Source organism: Dromiciops gliroides, chromosome 1 (genome assembly GCF_019393635.1).
Source record: "Dromiciops gliroides isolate mDroGli1 chromosome 1, mDroGli1.pri, whole genome shotgun sequence".
Taxonomy (NCBI): Eukaryota; Metazoa; Chordata; class Mammalia; order Microbiotheria; family Microbiotheriidae; genus Dromiciops; species Dromiciops gliroides.
Genome location: NC_057861.1, coordinates 54,165,748 through 54,184,577, shown reverse-complemented (window position 1 = coordinate 54,184,577; position 18,830 = coordinate 54,165,748). Strand labels below are relative to the sequence as shown.

The window sequence follows — 18,830 nt, the reverse complement described above, 5'->3', positions numbered from 1 at the left end:
GCCAATCAAAAACTACAAAGAAATAGCATGGCTTGAAAGAAGAGATTGGAGAGAATCCCACTCCTTTGCAGAAGCAAGTGGTATGGCATATTACATACGTTTTCAGAATTTCAACGTAAATGATTTCGCTCATTTGTTACACGAAATGGCTATCTGGAAAGGGGGAAATCAGTCAAATTCTGGTGATACCAATATATCAATAAAAATTTATTTTAAAAAACGTTAGGGAGGAAGTAAAAGATTCCTTCAGTTTTAAAGATAGCAAATTCAAAGAAATGAATTAAGGGCTTACCTTCCTAAAAACCAAACATTTCAGGATATAGTGGATAATGGTGAAATGTACACTAAACTTGCACAAAGAGATATAAGTAACAATCTTAGTTTAGGTCCTCTACTGAATACAGTGGTGTCGAAAATAACTGGAACACAGTAAAAAATTTTAATTTATTGACTTACTATAATTAACCATACAACATTTCACATGAAAAACTTAATAGACAATGTGACCTCCTTGCTGTATTCTCATTTCTTGTTTTACATAATCTGGAAATGAGTTTACAATAAGTTTTTAAAATGTAACTTTTATTTACTTTTTTTCATTCAAATAAGCATTTATTTTTTTTTCTCCCTTTTCCCACCCCACCATATGGTTAAGGGAGTTGTAGGGAGAGACAAAACCTTGTAACAAATACATATAATCACTGGCCATGTCAAAAAATGTCTTATGTGCTCTCTCTCCCACATATATATGTACATATACATATATACATGGGTATGTATGTGCGTTTTTAATTAAAAAAAAAAGTCTCTCCATTCCACCCTATCAAAAATATCATGCATAGTAAAGCAAAACAAATTCCCACAGTGGTCATGTCCAAATATAAGGCTTTATTCTATACCCTGAGTCTATAGCCTCTCAGTCAGGAGGTGAGCAGCACATTTCATCGATGGTTTCTCTGCGTTATAGATGGTCATTGGGCTAGAGTCCTTAAGTCTTTCAAAGTTGTCATTTGATGATGCTGTTGTTATCGTACACGGTGTTTTTCTGTTTCTGTTGATGTCAATCTGTATCAATTCATACAAATCTTTCCAGCTTTCTCTGATACCATCTTTTGTCATTTTTTTGTGTGTGTTTTTTTATTTATTCAGTCACATCCCAACTAAAGTGCATTTCTTTAGTTGAGTTCCTTGTGACTACAAAAAGGGATACTACAAAAAATTTTTGTATACAGGTACCTTTCCTCTTTCTTTGATCTCTTTGGAGTCAAAGGACACACACAGTTTAGTTGCTTTTGGATCATACTTAAAAAATAATTTCCAGATTAGTCAAATTTTCAATGTGGTGGGTTTTCCAGGACACAGTTATATTAATCTCTATCTCTTGGATAAATCTCCTTAAAGCGTATAGCATGGTCCTACAAGGTGTTAGAGTGTATGTTTATCAGAGATTTCCATCCCCTTAAAAGGAGACAAGACTTCCGGGCTCAGTGAAAGGGAAAAAAAAATCCCCAAAACATTGCTCTGTGGGGTAGAAGTTTTAAATATTATAGAAGTGCCCAGATTTGAATGACTTGCCTGGACCACCAAACATGATTTTGATATATCCTTGAATGAAAAAATGGAGCTTCATTTTTATCAATAAACACTGCTTTTCCAGTCTTCAGGACTCTGATCTTTGTACAGTTTTGGCCATAACAATATTTCTTCTTTGTAAGAATTGCAAGTAGCTACGTTTTTTTTCTGGTCTTCTCACTTGTCTTCTAGCTTCAAGAAGTTTTCCTCACACCGTAAGAAAATTGCTACCAGCCCCTTTTGCCACTTGGTGCCTCTGCTGGTCTGCACTTATTTCCTGTAGTTTAATTAGGCTGTCTTGCAAAAAGTTCTTGGCTCCATATTACATTTATGACCCCAATTTCCTTTGTGCTTCATTGTGACTGATGCTGTTTCACTGTGCACTTGAATGATGCTTGAAATGCTTGACTTCCCCACACCAAAAGCTGCTGAAATATCTCTAACAGTCACTGAAGTGTGCTCTTTAAGAGCTACAAATTTTGCACGTTTCCTTGGAGTAACATCCATTCTTAAAAACAACAGAATTAAAAACACAACAAAAGAAAGTAATGAAATTACTTTTGTATAAAATTGCATATTGTATAAAATCTACCACTCAACTGATAGAAAACTAATTAACAATAGTGAAACTATATCAATTTACTTTCATCTGGAAAAGGTCAGACACCCTCAGTCAATTTGGTGTCAGTAGAAGCTCATATACCTGCTTTTACAAAATGGAAACCCTATAAAAATTATGGCTTATGTCAAGTAAATTCACATGTCACCATTCCCCTATGACCTCGGAGATTTTTATCAGTCAAATGAGAGGTTGGCCAACATTCTGACATTCTGTAATTCCTAATTTCCAATGAGCTATTGATTTAGAAAAACTGTATATAGTTTTGGTCCTCTAAATCAATGGTTCCAAAAGTATCTTTCACAAGAGTCCTTTTTGTAATACTAAAGCTCAACATTACTGAGATAGCTCACAAAGGAGGAATGGTCCTACTAAGCCACCTAGGAGAAAGGTTCATCCCAAAGTGAGGCAGGGAAGAGATATAGATCACTGGAGAGAGCAGCCACAACAAGTATTAATAACTCACATATCAAGGAAGCTAGGTGGCGAAGTAGATAAAGCATTGGCCTTGGATTCAGGAGGACCTGAGTTCTAATCTGCCTCAGACACTTGACACATACTAGCTGTGTGACTCCGGGCAATCACTTAACCCTCATTGCCCCAACAAAAAAAAAAATTAAAAATTAAAAAATTAAAATAACTCACATATCTAAAACCTTAAGGCTTACAAAGGTTTGTGGTGGGTTTGTTTTGTTTTGTTTTTAAAGCCCCCAAAACAGGGGCAGCTAAGTGGCGCAGTGGATAGAGCACCAGCCCTGGAGTCAGGAGGACCTGAGTTCTAATCTGGCCTCAGACACTTAACACTTACTAGCTGTGTGAACCTGGGCAAGTCACAACTCCAAATGCCTCACCAAAAAAAAAAGAAAAAAAGAAAAAAAAGTCCCCAAAACAACTCTGATTTAGGTAGTGCAAGCATTATGGTCCCCATTTCAAAAATCAAAGTGCACATGGAAGGGTTACAAAGCTTATTTGATTATACATACTTGTATCTCTCAAAAGATGTACCATGTCTCTCCATAATTTCAGGCCACTGGGCTTTTCTTATCTCATCAAATGAAAATAAATCTCTAGAGAAAAAGAAACTCAAATGGAACATGTGAAGAGTCTATCCCGGGTGTCTGACGTGATCCCCTAGTGGGAAAGAAGTCGAGTTTCGCATACTTACGACGACCTTGAAAAGAAAGCCCCAGGCAGTCAGTGCCATGAGCAGAAGACCAAGCTGGCACGGTGCCCCTGGCTCACCTGATGCTGCTGTGCTCGTCTTCAGACCCCTGCTCCTCGTCCGAGGTCAGGGGTGAGTAGTGCGCCCCATTCGTCTGGACCAAGGGCTTCTCCTTTTTCAGCACCGGAGGCTGGTCGCTGTCCTGGTAAGGAATAGGAGAGTTCTTCAGGGAGTTTTCAGGGGAGGAAATGGCTGTTATTTCTAAAGGCTGATTAATGTTATTGACCTAGGGATCAAAAACAAAACACACACCACAAAAACCCCATTAAATGGATTCTCCAATCAGATCATGTCACCAAAATGTGATTTTAAAATTACATTTGAATGTCACCTCCGAATAACCACCATCAAACTCCTTTTCACCACAAACCTACAGGCCTAGAGTGCTGAGTTTAAAGGTGGGTAAAGAAAAAGGAGCCATGACACAGCAGAAAGAGGACTATATTTTAAGACTGGAGGAGGACGGAATTCCAGCACTGACACGACCAATTTGCCCCTCAGTAAATCATTTAATCTCTCAAGGCCTCAAATGACAGACCTGAAAAACGAAAGGATAAGACAAAATGACCTAAGGCAGGTTCTTTATGGAGCCATTTTATAACAGGCATGCATAAAAGATGGACCTTTAGGTGCTAAATAAGTTTATAACTCAAGGAAAGTTGCCAATCCCTTGTGACGAGTGAGGTCCCATCAGTTCTAAAAGGACTGTTCTGAGTAAGAGCCAAAGCCACTGGTGCCACAACAGACAGACAAATTCCTCATTTCCTGACACAGTCCCATTTCCTGGAGTTTTGTCCACTTGGAATGTCCAGGGTTCAATGCACATCCCAGGCTCTTTTCCCTATAACACACCCATGAGTGACAAACAAAACACAACACATTTCTGGTTGCAGAAACATTCTCAAGTTTAGGGCCTTGTTGCTATCATTTCACCCACAATTTACTGTCAGCTTTAGGAAGTTTTTGAATACTCTGAAATTAGACATTGATTGTATGCACAGCAGCAATATGGATAGTGAGGACTTATGGTTACCCCCAAAGTATCTTTCTGATGACAGAAAACAACATACATATTGTGGAAGGTCAGGACTGTCCTAAATAAGACCAAGGTCAGTAAAAAAGTTGGAGTCAGAGCCCTGGGAAACAGCTTTGCAACTCTACAGCCCAAAGACCAAGGGGAAAGTCAGACCCTTGTTATCAATGGGTTAGTTTCTTGAGCTATAAAATAAATGGCACAGAGAAGAGGATCTGAGCCCTTGGTCCTTAGATTCCATGCATTTAGGATCATACCCCTTCCTCCAACACAGATCAATGCACAAAACAAACCTTTTTCTTACCATGGAGTTGATGTTTGAGGGGTGAGCCTGAAGACTGGGTGAAGAGGCCTGCCACAGACGGTAAGGGCTTGCGCTTGGGAGATACCACACTGTTCGCACTGGGGTTCCCCGTGAAGACCGCTTCCTTCTGCCCCTCTTCTTGCCCTCCCTGCACACCAGCCTGCCCCGCAGTCTGTGCGGATGCTAGTTGTCAGAGGGCTGTGTTTGTTGGAAGGAGACTGCTTCAGGTTCCCTGTATTGGTCGAGATTGTAAAGAGGATTCTTCTCTTGACTTCATTTCAGTTTCTGAAAAGCCTGAATCTAGTGGAAGATCCCCCTTGTTACCTTCAGAGAACAATTTTGTAGCATCCGAGTACTGCAAAATCCCCATCATGCTTTGAGAAGCTCCATTGAGGCGTGGGCTGGCAGCAAGTGGGTGGGCCGGAGAGTTCTGGCCGGAGTTCCGGGACTGCATCATGAGTAAAGAAGGATGCTGTGGTGTAGAACTCCGGGAACCCACAGAATTAAAGAGGCTCCCGGAATTGGAAGAATCATCCAGGGCTACCTGCTCAGCAGCATGATTAAGATGGGCTGGGCTACTGGAAAGCGTGCCATTGACTGCCAAGGAGCCACTATAAGAAAACCTGTTGGAGACATGGGTTATCGTGGCAATATCCCACAACACTTTGCACACCATTTTGAAATACATGGTTCTACCCAAAGTTACAGGAAAAAAAAGAAAGAGAACGTCACTTGTAGCATCTACCTGTTATATATCATCATAGGACTTAGGTGGGGATTTGGAGAAAGAAGCGTTCTTAGGAGAGCATCCAGAACTGTTTCTATATAATTGGTCTCCTTTATATCGCTGTGTACTTCCATATAATTAAAAGCATCCCAGGAGTTCACAGGCTTAACCAGACTGCTAAAATGGCCACCGTCACAAAAAAGACAGATGCCATAGAGAGCTAGCATGATCCAATCCAATGTCACTAAAAGGTAGATAAGGCCCAGAATTTAAGTGACCTGCAGAAACGAATATAGATGAGAAAACTGAGGCCGAGGAAGCTTAAGTGACTTACCCAAAGTACATGGGAAGCAAGGCCCAGAAGCAGGATTTGAAGCCAGCCCTCGTATCCTCAAGGTCTGTGACAGTTCCTACACCACCATTTGGCCCAGAGAGCCTTTTGAGGTCCTACCCAGCTCAAGGTCTATGAGCCTAGGATCTGGATGTGTCAAGTGATCACTAAGTAGAGTGGGATCAGGCCCATATCCTGTTAAACTGAGTCTTGGATACATGACAGCTAAGTGGCTTTGTGGGAGTTAAGTCTCTTACTATCCTGCAACCTGTTAAGATCAAGTGGTGGAAGAGGAAATGGCCGGCGGCCCTAATTCTAATGAAATCACAGGTCTTTTCCCAGCGTCCATCAACAAAAAGGCCCTGTAACAATAGTTTGCCCATATGTCACGGTTCTGTATCTTCAGTGACCAATTATGTCCTAAAAAAAGAGTCAGCCAATTGTAAAATGTTTAAAAGAACCAGTGAGTTAAGACCTCTGAAGAGACAACCTAGGATCAGGACAGAGAAGAGTCACATAAAAATGAATCCCTAAAAAATTTCGACAAATGACAATTTAGTGGCTTCTCTTAGATGTGAGTAAAGGCTTATATTATTAAAGATTACAGCTGTCCTGTCAGCCTGACAAGCTGAAGTGCCTCAGTTACAGGCACTAGGCCTAACTCAGCCCAGAAGATCTTCCCCATTCATGAAGCTCCAGAAAGAATCCTCAGATCTCCTACGGAAGCCAGGTGAAAGCACAACAGAAAACAAGAATTGGAGAGTCCAGCGGATGACTATTTCAAAGCCATATACCTTGCTTTTGGGGCTATGAAGACATGCTGGAAGTCAGAACTCTAGGACCAGAAGGGGTCTTCATGTGCCCCAATATTCAGCTTGGACACGATTCTATACTGTATGGCTTTCCACAGTGACACAAAGGCCAACAACCCCTGAAGCCTCAAGTCCCCCACCCCCATCCCCAACTGAGGCCCAGAGGAGGCACCAGGGAAGGAAATGGACACAGGGAGCTGAAAAAACTGGGCCATGGCCAGAGAGGAGCCACAACCTGACTCAGGGTCAAGCACCTACTTCTAGTGCTCTTTCCTCACTTCCAGCAGACCTTTCTAAGCCTCAGTTTCAGCAGCCACAAAATGTGAGGGTATTCCAGGTACACCTAAGCCTTCATGACAAAAGGTTAATAATGAATAATATACAACTCTAAGTGGGGCTGGAATTTTTACCTATCAGCAATATGAACTACCTATTGTGTGACTGGGACTATTCTCACTGTTGACCACGGGTGAGAAAATAATGGGATTTAGCAGATACTCAAAGGCCCACCTGGAGATTATTTAAATTAAGTGAGAGTGATTGACTTTGCTGATTAGCCTACTTTAAGTTAATTAGATTGTCACTTAACCCTCATTGCCCTGCAAAAACAAACAAAAACCCACCACCACCACCACCACCAACAAAAAAGCTTCCACACTCATTTTGCTCAGGCAGTTCATGGTTGAAGCAGGCTCCTGGTGGAGGACTTGAGGAAGAACCAGACCGGGCTGGAACTCTAGGCTAGATGGACCTTTTCTTAACTTTCTGAAGTCCACATGTTTTCCTTTTTACTAATACCTAGTATGCTTTTAATAAATGCTTAATGTCCAGCTTCTAATTGAAGGCAAACATACATTTAGATTTTTAAAATCACACCATATAGGGACAAACAAACCTAACACAAGAAAATTACATTCAAATGTGGGAAACTATAAGCACATGGCAAATAAATACAACAAAGTGAAGTGCGAATTATCAAAGTGTTCATAAAAAATACTCTGAGAGGAAGGCATGGGCAGCTGGGAAGGGATCCGCAAAGGCTTCCTGAGGAAGTCAGTATTTGAAATTGATCTGAAGAGAGAATTCACGGGGCAACAAAGAGAGGCTTTCCAGGTATATGGGGCAGTCAGGGCAAGGGCACAGAGACAGAAAGATGGGGAACAGCAAGGAGTCAGCCAAAGGCTAAGGTTATAAACCTGGGAAACAAGAAGGAAGGTTTTGGGATCTCTCACAGAAACAGCTCTTTCTGAAGGAAGTATGGGTTTAGGGACTAAGCTAAGTTCAGTTCAAAGAACCACTGAGGTCCTATGGAAGCATCCAACAGGCACTGAGTGGCATGGGATAGAAGCTCAGGGAACAGATGAAAGAGATACAGACATCAGGACTCAGAGAAATAGGACTGAATAGATTCAGTGGGGAATGAGACAGCGAATTGATTAGGGAGAAATAAAAGGGCTACCTTGGTTACTAAGGTTGAATAACATGAATTTGTCAGCAAGGCTGTGAGACTTCCTCTAACAGCCAGTAAGCAGGAACAGGGGAGGCAGAGGGTGGAAGTGATATAGGGTGAGGGTTTAGCAAGAGAAGAGCATCAACAGGACCAGGGAGTAAGGGAGTCCAGAGTGCAGGAAAGTACACAGGTGCAATGGCTGACTGGTGGGCTGAGCCTGGAAAGAGAGGAAAAGAATCGAAAGCAGCAGTCATGCAGGTCTCAATGAGGCAAAGGAAGAAATGGAGGGAAAAGAAATTATAGCCAAAGAGGATGATGGCAGAGTTTCTACTTAGGGAGGCTGAATATGTGTAAGTGATGGCAAGATCTAATATGTTACTGCTTCTATGTGTGGTTAGAGAGGAATGAAGGTCTTGAAATGTGAGGGTAAGGAACTAGGAGGTTATAGAGCATCACTGCAGATGTTCATGTTCAATTCCCCTGAAATAAGGAAAGGAATCAGTGAGGAACAGGAGCTGAAGGTCATGAGAAAGGAGGTAGGATGATGACTGGGGCAGGGAGGAACACGATTGCTTAGTCCTTAGAAGAAATGCAAATGAATGAATAATTAGAGTCTGCACAGAGTACTGAAACAGAAGAGGACTAATGCGGAGTGGGAAGGGACCTAGGAGTGGCAGGATTGAGGGAAGAGTGAAAGGAAATGGGAGAGAGAAAGGCATAGGGAGTAGAGGAACAAGAGAAAAGGAGAGGAAAAAAAAGAAAGATAACGTATGAGACAGAAAGAAAGAGAGAGAGAGGGATGGACAGGTGGAAACACACATGCAAAGTACAGCCAGTAATGGCAAAAAGTCAGGGATACAGGAGTCAGGCCTAGGTAATAATTGACATCGAGAATGGGGTTTTGGGGGTTTTTTACTATGAAAAAGAAATCCCAGCTGGTGGAATGCAAAAGAAACACTGATGACTAATAAATTAACAGAAATATTCCACCCACTTAGAAAGAAAAATAATAAAGCCTTCCAGCACAACACACAAAAGACCCAAATATAGAAATGGTAGACAATTCTACCCCAGCCCAAAGAGAGCAATTCAGAATGAAAGCCCCAAATTAGGCTAGAGCTCAGTGACAATAGTGAAGTTGAGGCCGGTAGAATAACCATACCTGAGGTAGCCAAAGCAAGGGACTTGTTTCCTACAGCACTGTTCATACCATTATGGGAATTAGCACCAAACTGTTTTTCAAGTGTTGCTGAAGTAGACTCTCGATTCTGATGAACTGGACTAGGTGTGTTCCTCTGCAGAGGAAAAGGAGACACAACACCTTGTAATTGAGGGCAAATAACATATACTATCAAACAGCTACTTGCATTTACCAAAAATGGTTTAAAATAACATGTCCTAAAGAATCAAGCTTTGACAACAACATATAACTGAGCAGTATGCACAAGTCAGGCCAAGCACAAGGCTGGAATAACTGCTAGGTGAAAATCAAGGATCATTTCAAACAAACACTTTCAAATGTTCCACGAGTATTTCAGTCCAGTCTTCCCTCTAACACTGCCCCTCACCCAAAGTAAACAAAGAGGAAACTCAATTCAACAATATTTCCAAAAAGAAAGGAGGAAGAGGCTGAGAACCACGGTGACCCTGAGGCAGACTTGTTGACAGGCTAACATGCGGGCACTGAGGTAAGCAGGGCAGCAATGCTGAACAACTTCCTGGGGCCACACTACAACAAGGAGCTGGTCAAGTACTGGCTTCCCACAGCAGGCACATGGGGTGCTGTTGGTGTCATGGGGCTAGTTTGGGCCACTGACTGGTGTCTGATTCTGGATTGGGTACCATACATCAATGGCAAATTTAAGAAGGACAATTAAGCTATCTTTTCAATCTTATGGTCTAGGGATGGAGAACTTTTTGGGGACTGCTCTTCTCAGGGAATCCTGATCAGACACAAATGTGAAATGCTCAGAGTGGACTCCAAGAACCTTGATGTTTTTCAATGAGCAACTTTGATGTATTGGGATAATTAAACCTCCGTTTGAAACATGGAAAAAAAATAGGATGGGGAGAGGGGGTTAATTTTCAGTTATTATATGGGGACTTGAAGAAACGTTTGTTACCCAAGAACATGAGCCATCAAACTGAAAGAGAAGAGACTAACTCACAATATCAGTGGCCATAAAAACAGAAATATCAGCTATAAAACACAATCAGAAATTGAAATTAAGAATATCCTAAGGGGGGCAGCTAGGTGGCGCAGTGAATAGAGCACCAGCCCTGGAGTCAGGAGTACCTGAGTTCAAATCCGGCCTCAGACACCTAACACTTTACTAGCTGTGTGACCTTGGGCAAGTCACCTAACCCCAATTGCCTCACTTAAAAAGGGGGGGGGGAGGAGAGAGCAAACCTTGGTCCTTGGACTCTATTTCCTTTTTTAAAAACTTGAACAACATTTAACAAATTCAAAGGTAAGAAAGAGATAACCAGACACTATTGCATTTTTATGCCTAAAATGAGAATCATAAGAGATTCTTCACTATTTACTCTAAATTCGAGCCTAAGCTAGTGAACTGAAGGTAAAGGGTGGATGGGTCAGACTCAGAAAAAACTCATTAATTCTATTATATGGAAACCCAAGGACACTGAAGGGTTGAGACCATGGGTCTTTGACTAATCCAACTTGCATGCTTCTCAGTGGGCAAGACAATAAGTAACAAGTCAGACTTGGGTCAACTGCAGCAGTGCAAAGAAGTTGAAAGAGAAAGAAAGGAAATAAGGCATTCACACAGGAAAAGAATACATAGATGGACAGACTGTACTCCACACCCCACAGGAGGAGTCCTTCCTACCCTGGTAGGAAGACACCTCCCAAAGGATGAGAAAGCAGAGAGTGGCTGGAAGGAGTATCTGGAATCCCTATTCAGAGCTTGGGTATGGCCCCCAGCACTTCTACTCACCACTTTCTCTGCACGGCTGGGCAACACTACACTGGCCAATGGGATACTGACAGGAAGTTTATTGGGCTGCACTGTGCTGAGAGGAATACTGATAGGTAGGCTGGTGATTGTTTCTCCATTGCTGGCATAGGCTCTCTCTTTTAAAACCTGTAACAGAATGATTTTTTAAAAAAATACAGTAAAAAATGAAATTTCTAAAAGAATAAAACTGAATCCTAACACACTAAAACTCAAGCCAACACACGACAGTTTTGACAACTACAGCTTTATAATAGCATGTGGGGGGGCAGCTAGATGGCGCAGTGGATAGAGCACCGGCCCTGGAGTCAGGAGTACCTGAGTTCAAATCCGGCCTCAGACACTTAACACTTACTAGCTGTGTGACCCTGGGCAAGTCACTTAACCCCAATTGCCTCACTTAAAAAAAAAAAACAAAAACAAACAAACAAACAAAAATAATAGCATGTGGGGGCTGCAGCAAGACTTCCACCTTCATTCCTACTTTTTTCATTATTTCCCTTCATAAAGCCTTCTCTAGGCCTGCAGTTCTGAAGCTTGTGGAGTGCAAGGTGGATGGGGGGGTATCAATAAGGTCAAAACTATTGTCATAAGGTATTTTCACTTCAAAAATAGTAAATATTAGCAGATATAAACCACATAAATAAGTAAGAATTATTTGGGGTCCTCAATAACTTTGAGGAGATGATTTAAAGGGCCCATGAGACCCAAAAGTTTGAGAATCAGTGTTTTAGGTATTCTGATGACTAAAGTACAAAGACTAAAAGTTAATTTAGGTATTATTGTTAGTTTTGTTGTTTGCTGGCACTGGAGAGCCATTAGCAATGAATATTCCTCCACTTCATTCCATATTTATTTCTGAAAGTAATATATTGTAATTGTATCTAACAAGTATGAGGGTGCTAAGTTAGCTTGACAAAGATGTTTTATGCATTTTGCAGCTATTCTGAACTGAATTTCCCTTTTGATTTTTCTCTCCAGTATTTTCTTATCACCAAATAGAAGTATTATAAATGCTTGGCAGGGGCAGCTAGGTGGTGCAGTGGATAAAGCACCAGCCCTGGATTCAGGAGTACCTGGGTTCAAATCCGGCCTCAGACACTTGACACTAGCTGTGTGACCCTGGGCAAGTCACTTAACCCCCATGGCCCCGCAAAAAAAAAAAAAAAAAAGAAAAAATAAATAAATGCTTGGCAGTTTATTTTATATCCTAGGGCTTTGCTGAAGCTATTAATTCCTCAGTTTTTTTCTTTACTGATTTCCCATTAGGAACTAATTTAAAATATAGAAAAATATAGAACAGATCACATAGGGAAGAATCCAAAAGCTGAATAATAACCCAGTGAAGAATAAACCTGAAACACAAATTACCTAGGAAAGAAATTTCTGGCAAGAATTGCTAAGAAAACTTGAAAATGATCTGGAAGGAATTAGGTTTAGCTCAGTATCTTCTCTCATGTACCATGAGTAATTTAGAAGTTGTCTCTCTGATAAGGATCTGCAACCTATAATATATTGGCTACTAACACAAATATACAACAAAAAGCCATTCCCAATAAATTAGTCAACATTAAGAACAAGCTATACTCAAAAGAATTCAACTATGAAAGAAAGCTCCAAATCACTACCAAGAGAAATGCCAATCAAAACAGATCTGAGGTTTCACCTGATTCTCAGCAAGTTAACAATGATGACAAACAGTATGGATAATCAGTGTTAAAGAGGCTGTGGGAAGATGGGCACACTAACATGTCACTGGTAGAGCTGTTAATAGGTCCAACTATTCTGGAAGAAAATGTTGGGATGATGCTCTTGGATCGAGAATTAAATGCTAGACACATGTCCCCCTGCATAGAAGCAAAGAAATGGAAACAAAGCAGATGTCCATTGACTAGAGAAAGGCTAAACAACTGTGTATGTATCACTGCACCAAAAGAAATGAACATGAAGAAACACAGAGATGCACAGGTAGGCTAATGTAGGCTGATGCAAAGGAGTAAACAAAATCAGGAAACAACAATATACACAAGACTAGAACATGTAATGGAAAAAAACCCAAAAACAACTGAAAGATGCAAAAATTATAAACGATGAGGCTGGACCCTAAAATAAAAGTTTTGAAAAGGGCCCATCCTCTATCATCTGAGCAGGATTCAGACCTATAGTGTGGAACAATGCATCAACATCAGATGTTTTGGGTGTGTAGGTTTAGTTTATTTCCCCTCAAAATGTAGGTAATGCACAACACATGTTATAAACACAATTTTATTGGAAAAAAAGTAATCAAAGACAGGCAGGTGCTCAGCAGCAAAGGACACAATTTCTCCAGCAAAATGGAAGCCTAGCCACAGCAATGGAGAATGTTTTGTTAGAAGCCAGGACCCGACCTTCCCTGATCCTCACCTTGTCACTGCTCTTCTCTCCTGCAATCTGTAAGGCAGAGGGGGAAGAAGGCCGAGTGTCCTGAGGGCAGCTTTAGGCCATTTGACATACCAGGGCTCTGAGAGGTCGAAGCCATTCTCTTTTGGCATGTTCAGCTCTGGAATGAGAGGCACCAAGTTCACTTCTGGTTCCAAGTGCCCCCTCCTCCCCCTAGGTACTGCTTCATTAACTACCTGTCAATTTCCCCCTACAAATTAGTGAAACTTCACCCCAGAAGAATGTGAATGACCTGAGGCCAAGGGCTAGCACTGTGACAAGCACACAGTAGGGATGTAAGGGGAGCAGGGTGATCTCTACCAACACATTCATGGGCCTGGGGAGAACAATAAGCTAAACTCTTGATGCTCCTAGGCACAAATGCATACAAGGAAAGCTGAGTCATCATGCTGTTTCCCCTCTTCCCTTCTCTCCCTGACAACCCCAAACACACATTTTTGCTCACACTGTGGTGCATTTCATTAGTTGTAGCTTTTCCATGGACTACATGATCCTGATTCAAGTGTCTCCTTAGGGCTAACTTAGCAGGGAAAACCTGGTGTAATCAGGTAGGACAAGCTCGACAATTTGCTGCCTTCTGCTGCTGTTATGAATGGGGGTGCAAGGAACTATTTCTTGGTCCAGATGGGAGGTCAGATACTGTGGAGTGTTTTGTTTGGAAGAAGGCCGGCTAAGCATACTATGAATCTCATAGGAGGTTGCATGGCCATTCATAGAGAGTTCAGGGCTCAGCTATTGATGTGGGGGCAAAGCCAACTTGGAGCATTCGAGCTCCAACTGGAACCTGGTAGGGTCAGTCTCCAGCTCACGGCTGAAGCTGCTTTTACTTCGCAGGTGGACGGACAAGCCTCATCAGCTTGCGCGTAGGATTTCAGCTGCAGTATTCCTGCTGCCTTTGGCTTTTCTCAAGCTCCACAATGCTGATCTTTACAACAAAGAGGATCAAGGGAGACACAATGAAAGGCGGTGCCCAGAAGACAGAGGATCCCCCCCACCTCCCCAAGACATTTCTATGTACCACTATTAGAGCAAAGCCACTTTGTTGAGGGCCCAAAATAAAAGAAGATTTGATATGCTGCACAGAAAGCATTAGGCTAAATATACCCATACCCCAACATGAGACCAAAAGGCACGTGGGACACAAAAAATTATAATTTAAAAAAAGTTTGCTCTGAAAATATTCCATTTCTTTCAAGTCAAGTAAGTTTAATTCATTTATTCAATGTTTGCTTATCTCAATTCTGAAATGACCAATAATAAAAATGAATAAAGTAAAAATATTAAGCCCATTCAAATATTTAGATAGTGGAACAGTTTTATAAAATGCTTTCCTGATGATGTCTTGAGGTAAGTTGTACTGCTATCCCTATCTTTGACAAATGAGAAAAACTGAGGCTAAGATCACATGGCTAGTAATAGCTTGGTTTTATATACAGCTTTCTAAGGTTGGAAATGTTCCATCCATAGATATCATCTCTTTGACCCTCCCAAGAGCCCAATGAGCCATAATGATAATCCTTCACAGATGGGGAATCTGAGGATAAGGAAAGCTTCTTAGGTTGCCCACGGTGAGACAGGTAGGGCTGACATTGGATTCCAAATGGGTGGGGGGAGTGGGTTCCTGTTCTCTCCACTATGCCCCATCCACCTTTATAGTCTAAGTACACAGTAAGTACATATCAAAACCATGTCCTTATAAAATGGTCCCTAAAAGGGGCCTAAGTTAAGAACCACATTAACACTAACTGAAACCAAACCAAAGAACATACATGGCATTCACTGCCAGGGCCATTTATTGAGCCATCTATTCCACTGCCCTGAGTTGCTTTACCAGTGTTCTAACAATACAAAGTGCCAGGAAGCCAGCCCATGCAAAGCTAACCAATGTGCTGGATTCTCCCTACCCTGCCCATCGGCTCCCCATGGATCCCCAAGGCAGAATCATATGGAGAAGCCCATTGAGTCAGATTAGAGAAAGGGACTTTGAGACTGCAAGGGTGATACATGTGGGGAAACTACCCTGCTTTTCTTGCCAGAAAGAAAATCTGAATTAAAAAATGAGGCCAACCAGCTTGGTGAGACACTTATTAATACTAGTGATATTTCAGACTAACTTGCTCCATAAAGTAAAACCGAAAGTGTTAAAAACTCTGAACGTATGGTACATGCTTCAGATCTTGGAATCTTAATTCTAGTCACAGAATGCACATGATGCCACGATAAACCCAAACCAAGAGATGCAAGTCATTCTAACATCCACAGGCACTCTGAATACTGCGTATGTTCAGGGAATTCATTAGCCAGCTTCTTCTTTGTGCTACTATATTTAAGAATGACAGGACTCTACCATACCCCTGAGCCACCGAGTATTCACGATGAAGGATTCTCCTTTGTCCTGTTACATGTCTTTCTGATGTTTACGACTATTGAAGGGTAAAAACAATGGATCTGGGCTCAAGTCCTGTTTCTGGTAAGTCAGACTAATTCTGAGACCTTGGGAAAATCCCTCAAACCCTCCAGACTTCTATTTCATCCCTTCAGGTAGTTGAAGTGATATGATAATGAGGAAGGCTGCAGCCATTTAGCAACAAGGCCTACCTGAAGCTCCAGACAGTGCTTTTGCTTCTCGGAAATTTGATTCTTCAGTGCTTGCTTCTCCTTCATGCAAATTTTCCAGTGAGAGAGTAGACCAATCCAGCTTCAGCTCTTCACACCGAGCCTTAAGCTACAGGAATAGTTAGAGAGGGATTAGTAAGAACACAAAAGCTGCAACAACATTCCCTTGTACTTTTCTTCTCCTCTCAAAAATGTGAGCATCGGCCATAAAAAGTGGAAAATGCCGACACATTTCAAGGTTTAATCAAAGCATTAAGATAAATCTTGCTGCTAACCACCATACCATTCCTTCCACATATCACAGAGAAAAAGTACTAAGGCAGAGAAGTGCCTGTAGCTAAAATGAAACAAAATAGGCACTACAACTATTAGGCACTTATGGATGCAGCTGCTGAGTTACAATTAGGATATAAGAACAATGGGGAGAACACAAAGATGCATAATTCCCAAGACTTGGGTACACATGTAAATGTCCTAATTTGAGTAATTATGGAATGTATTATTAAAGGATGATTTATAATACTCAGAGAAAGGGAAGCAGTGAAGACCTAAGGCAGCACAGACTCATCAAGAGAAAAACATGCCAGAATACCTTCTTGACAAAATGAGTTAACAGATACTTCCAACAATCCTGGAACAGGAGACTTGTCTTCTACAAACCATTGACTACTCCCCATCTTCTACCATCTTTGCCAATTGTTGGGTATGAGGGAAAATGTCTGGCCTGTTGTGATTTGCATTTCTCTTGTTCTTTCCTAGTGTTTCTAGTACGAGTACTAATACAGTCAAAGACAAACCATATTTCCGCCATTTCAAATGATCAAGTCCTGAATAAAATACAGCTAACAGTCACTATTATCCTAGAAAACAGTATCTAATGACGAGAAGAGAAAAGATACTTAACACCAACTTCTGACCCATCATTCCCACTATTAGGTTATATCCAAATCCAAGGAGAAAAAAGAAAAAGAACACACCCTTTTTATGGTGGGGGAAAAAAAAATCAGCTCATCATCTGGGAAAGTTATGTTTCAAAAATGTAATGGAATGTTTACTTTATAGTAAAAAATGACTATTATGTGAACTCCAAAGTCTTCCCAGGTTTCTCTGAATAGAAGCAGGGTGTGGGGAAAGTAAAACAAGGAGAATATACAAAGTGACTTATGAGAGTGTACATGAATAAACAAATTCAGATATCTGATCTGAATATGTGACAATTGTGACAAATGCTGGCTCCCCATGACTAGAAATACCTTTTGGCTTATTGTGATGAAATTGCAAAGCTAGAACTGAAATGTTACATGTTCAAGAAAATCTGACCTGTCAAATTATTTTAAATTTTTTAAAATTTTAATCAAATGAAACATGAGTGGTTACCAAGAGATAAAACAATGTTAAATGTTAAAAAAAATGTTAAAACAATTTATCACCAAAACAAGCTTTAACTTTAAAAATCCATATAGCTCATAGGAATGCTGAACTCAAACATAAGATTCATTTGTAAAGAAGAATTGATTTTTACTTAATATTTTTTCCACTCAAATACACAAAGTTGGGTTTATGACATCCTCCAGTTCTTGGTTGGCAGGCACTTGAGTTACAGAAATGTCCTTACCAGTTGCAAGCTTTGGTTCCTGAGTTCACTGTTATCACTTTCTAGCTGCTTTGTCTGTTCTTTTAGCTGTTGGTTGTGAGCAGAGATCTTCTTCTGGGCTTGTATCAGATCATTGTAGGTCAGAGCTTAACTCCCAACTGGAAGAAAATACATTTACCACAGATGCATTAAGTACATAATGATGAAGGCTAGCCCTTCCCCACCTAACAAAGAATCAAGAATCCTAGAGCTGAAAGGACCCATCAGTCATCTAAGGTCCTTGAGAATGAGCTAAGTGGTAGTGAGGCTCCGTGAAGCATTCCAAAGATGTGGGGCCTACTAACCCAAAGAGGCAGGAAAAAAACCTGCTGCTTCAGGCAGCCTTTAATTGTTTGCAAATTCTTCTTGACATCCAGCCTTAATTTGCCTCTTTGCAACTTCTGGCCATCTGGTTACTTCATGGTGTAGCACACAAAGCCAACTCTAGCACACGCTGACAGGGCAAGATACTGGGCTCTAGCAGCAGCAAGAACCAAGAGGGCATCGGGAAGGGAAGTGACTTCTTACAGATCGCACACAGTCACAGTCTTATGAATATACAAATCCAATGACTCCCAGGTGGGCCCACACTCCAACCCAACTGTCCCCATACCTCATCAAGTTTTTGCTGGAAAAGTCTCTTGATCTCCTCTTTCTGAGCCTGACAGTGGCTGAACAACTGCTGGGCAGTACCTAACAACTGAGTGTTCTTTTCCTGCAAGGAAAGGGAACACAAAGAAATAGGAAGGGGCCACAACCCATATTAAGACAAGCACACAGCATCAGAAAAGATGGGGGAAGCTGAGGTTATGAAAACAAACAAAATCAAATAGAAATCAAATTGCAAGGCAGCTTGGTATAGGACAAAAAGTAGGGTCTATACCTGATGCCATCCCTGCTACTGTGTGACCAAATTAGAGGACACTGGAGCAGCCTCAATTTCTTCTTCTTCTTCCTTTTTTTTTGCAGGGCAATGGGAGTTAAGTGACTTGCCCAGGGTCACACAGCTAGTAAGTGTTAAGTGTCCTGAAGCCGGATTTGAACTCAAGTCCTCCTGACTCCAGGGCAGCACTTTAACCGACTGTGCCAATCTA

General features: G+C 41.3%; 2 protein-coding genes across 2 annotated transcripts in view; one reads left to right on the top strand and one right to left on the bottom strand.

Annotated features, from left to right (window-relative positions):
- The window catches only part of DOT1L (DOT1 like histone lysine methyltransferase), a 118,563-nt gene that overhangs the window by 18,010 nt on the left and 81,723 nt on the right, over positions 1–18,830 (bottom strand). The window contains 16 exon segments of the mRNA XM_043980640.1: positions 3,434–3,639; positions 4,751–4,765; positions 4,767–4,916; positions 4,918–5,027; positions 5,030–5,372; positions 9,231–9,365; positions 11,031–11,177; positions 13,452–13,596; positions 13,943–14,018; positions 14,021–14,335; positions 14,338–14,370; positions 14,373–14,412; positions 16,086–16,151; positions 16,153–16,212; positions 17,719–17,843; positions 18,334–18,451. Of these exon segments, the coding sequence (XP_043836575.1) occupies positions 3,434–3,639; positions 4,751–4,765; positions 4,767–4,916; positions 4,918–5,027; positions 5,030–5,372; positions 9,231–9,365; positions 11,031–11,177; positions 13,452–13,596; positions 13,943–14,018; positions 14,021–14,335; positions 14,338–14,370; positions 14,373–14,412; positions 16,086–16,151; positions 16,153–16,212; positions 17,719–17,843; positions 18,334–18,451 (2,084 nt within the window).
- LOC122738661 (cytochrome b-c1 complex subunit 10-like) lies at positions 9,774–9,970 on the top strand. Its single transcript, XM_043980634.1, has one exon. The coding sequence runs from the start codon at positions 9,774–9,776 to the stop codon at positions 9,945–9,947; it is 174 nt and encodes a 57-aa protein (XP_043836569.1). The 3' UTR covers positions 9,948–9,970.